The sequence below is a fragment of the Haliaeetus leucocephalus genome, unplaced genomic scaffold, assembly GCF_000737465.1.
Source record: "Haliaeetus leucocephalus isolate CR32 unplaced genomic scaffold, Haliaeetus_leucocephalus-4.0 Scaffold159, whole genome shotgun sequence".
Lineage (NCBI taxonomy): Eukaryota > Metazoa > Chordata > Aves > Accipitriformes > Accipitridae > Haliaeetus > Haliaeetus leucocephalus.
The window spans coordinates 1,184,666-1,186,885 of record NW_010972595.1 but is presented as its reverse complement, the minus strand read 5'-3'; the positions used below and the strand labels follow the sequence as shown (position 1 = coordinate 1,186,885).

The 2,220-nt window shown below is 57.8% G+C and overlaps 1 protein-coding gene across 1 annotated transcript in view; it reads right to left on the bottom strand.

The window, feature by feature from the left end:
• FAM198A (family with sequence similarity 198, member A) overlaps positions 1-2,220 on the bottom strand; it is a 15,879-nt gene that overhangs the window by 3,545 nt on the left and 10,114 nt on the right. The window contains exon 3 of the mRNA XM_010562423.1: positions 1,519-2,103. Coding sequence (XP_010560725.1) covers positions 1,519-2,103 — 585 coding nt within the window. The remainder of the gene's footprint in view (positions 1-1,518; positions 2,104-2,220) is intronic.

Genomic DNA, 2,220 nt, shown 5'->3' with positions numbered 1-2,220 from the left:
TGGCTCCCCCCCCCGCCAACCCTCCCCCCCCCCCCCCCCCCCCCCCCCGACGGCTAGGAAGGGAGTGCTGCAGGGCAGGGATGTGGCTGCAGGGCTTCTGAGTTGATGTATTTTTGGCCCTTTTTAAAGCACAGGACAAAGCCATCAGCAGCTGCCCTTTTTCCACCGTGCTCGGCATTTTGTCCCAGGTAAAGCTTTGCAGTAAGAGGGGCGTTCCCTTATGGCAAAGACCAAGAGAAATCAATATAGAAGAAGCTAAATTTTAAGGCTAATGGAAGAAAACAACCAAGATTTCAGTGCCAATGTACAGTAGGGCTCAAAGCTCGCCGTTTCTCCTTTCTCAGCAAGGGCTGTTAGAGGCTAAAGCCATTTCTGAAGGATGCTATTTCACTTCTATAACATCCTGATGACTTGATGCCTCTTTAAGTGACTTTTCTGCATGGGAGGATCCCGTTGGAGTTATTGAGGAAAACCTGTGGATTGCCCTTGGATTTATCATTGCGCTGCTTTGGCCCTCCAAGAGAAAATCTCCTTAAAACTGATGCTTTCTCCTGGAGACTCAGCCTTTCCATTGCACTTGACGGCATTTTGGCCTGGGGAAGGGAATTAGTTAATCTTCTCATTTCTCTGGCTGTTTCAGCTAAAATATTTCCACGCCCAGCCAGGACTGCTCCACCTCTGCCAGCCATAGTCTGAGGTTATAAAGATCAATGGTCAGGCTTTGCCAAAAAAGAAGAGAGAATCATGAGAACACATATTTTAACAGTCTTTTCTTTCTTTCTTTCTTCTCTTCTTTCTTTTTTTACTTTAATATTTGCCCTTGCAGGTGGTTTCCCCTTGTATGTATCAAGCTCCTTGCTGCAGCTTGATAACTAAAGCTCCAGCCCCAAGGTACCTAAACAGGCTTTTTTTCCATAGAAATCACTTTTGCCTCCTCACAGCTGCCCTCTAAGAAATGATAACTCTCTGGGACGCTGTCGTAATCCCTCATAGCAGCAGGGTATGATTTTCCAGACAGAAAATTAAGCGCTACTAATCCTGAGGAGAAGAAGGAGGAGGAGGAGGAGGAGGAAAGCAGTGGCATACGAAGGGGCAGAGCTCCTGATCTCCAGCACCAGCAGCACATCTCCAGGGTTGGATCTGATGGGGCTGATGCAGAACATGCTGCTTGTCCCTAGGGATGCCCCATTCCAAGCTGCTGCTGGCATCCGTGCGAAGCAGAGCCAACGGACCCGTGCCAGGAGAAAGCCTGGGCACATGAGAGTGGGTTTGCCGTGTCCAAAACCTGCCTGTGTTTCTTCTGCAAGTCCCAAGCACGGTCCGTGCTCGGGCCAAACCGCTTCTGCACAAAGCTCTGCTGCTCCCCGTTAGCTAACGAGCAAAAATACATCCCAAGAAACCGCAGCCTATGCGACCCCACAGAAGAGGAGACCACAGTCCGACAAGGCAGGCGCGGGTGCAGGGGGACCCGGGCGGCACAGCCGGCGGGACCGGTGCTCTCCATCGCCCCAGCCCTACCTGGAGCAGAAAGTCGAAGAGGGCCAGGCGGCTCCACTCGCCGCGCGCGATGCTGGAGCAGGGGCCATCCCTGCCTGCCGGTGTCGGTCTGTGGGGCCGCAGCATCTCCTGGTACTGCAGCCACCCCAGGGCGCAGGAGTTCTGGTCGTTGTTGGCGTCCTCCAGGTGCCGGAGGTCGGGCGCCCACCAGATGATGGGTCGCAGGGAGCCATCGGTGTAGCTGTAGGGCAGGAGGTGGCTGGTGAAGCGCCGGGCCACGGCGGGCAGGCTGCGGTTCAGACCCAGCACCCTGTCCAGGTGGAAGGCCAGCACCTCGTAGAGGTCCCCGGGACGCTTGATGAGCCCGCAGCGCCCGTCCCAGCAGTCCCCCTCCGGGCTGGCTGGCGAGGCGTCCCCCTCGGCATCCCCCACGGCCCGCAGCCCCACTCGCAGGACTTGCCCGTGGGCCGGGACACGGGTTTTGGAAACCACCTGCCCGCCGGCCAGCAGCCGCATCTTCTGGAGGTCGTCGTCGGAGAGCCACGGGGGAGCATCCCCCAGCACCCCCCGCTGCCGCCTCCTGCCCCGGCCAGGGGGGTGGTCCCGCTGCAGGAGAGTGGGGGGTACGGGGAGCCTTTGGCTGCGGGCTCGTCCCCTGGACAAGGGGGCGGCCACCTCCCGCCGGGGGCCTGGTGGGGAGGATGCTGGCAGCGGGTGGGGGGG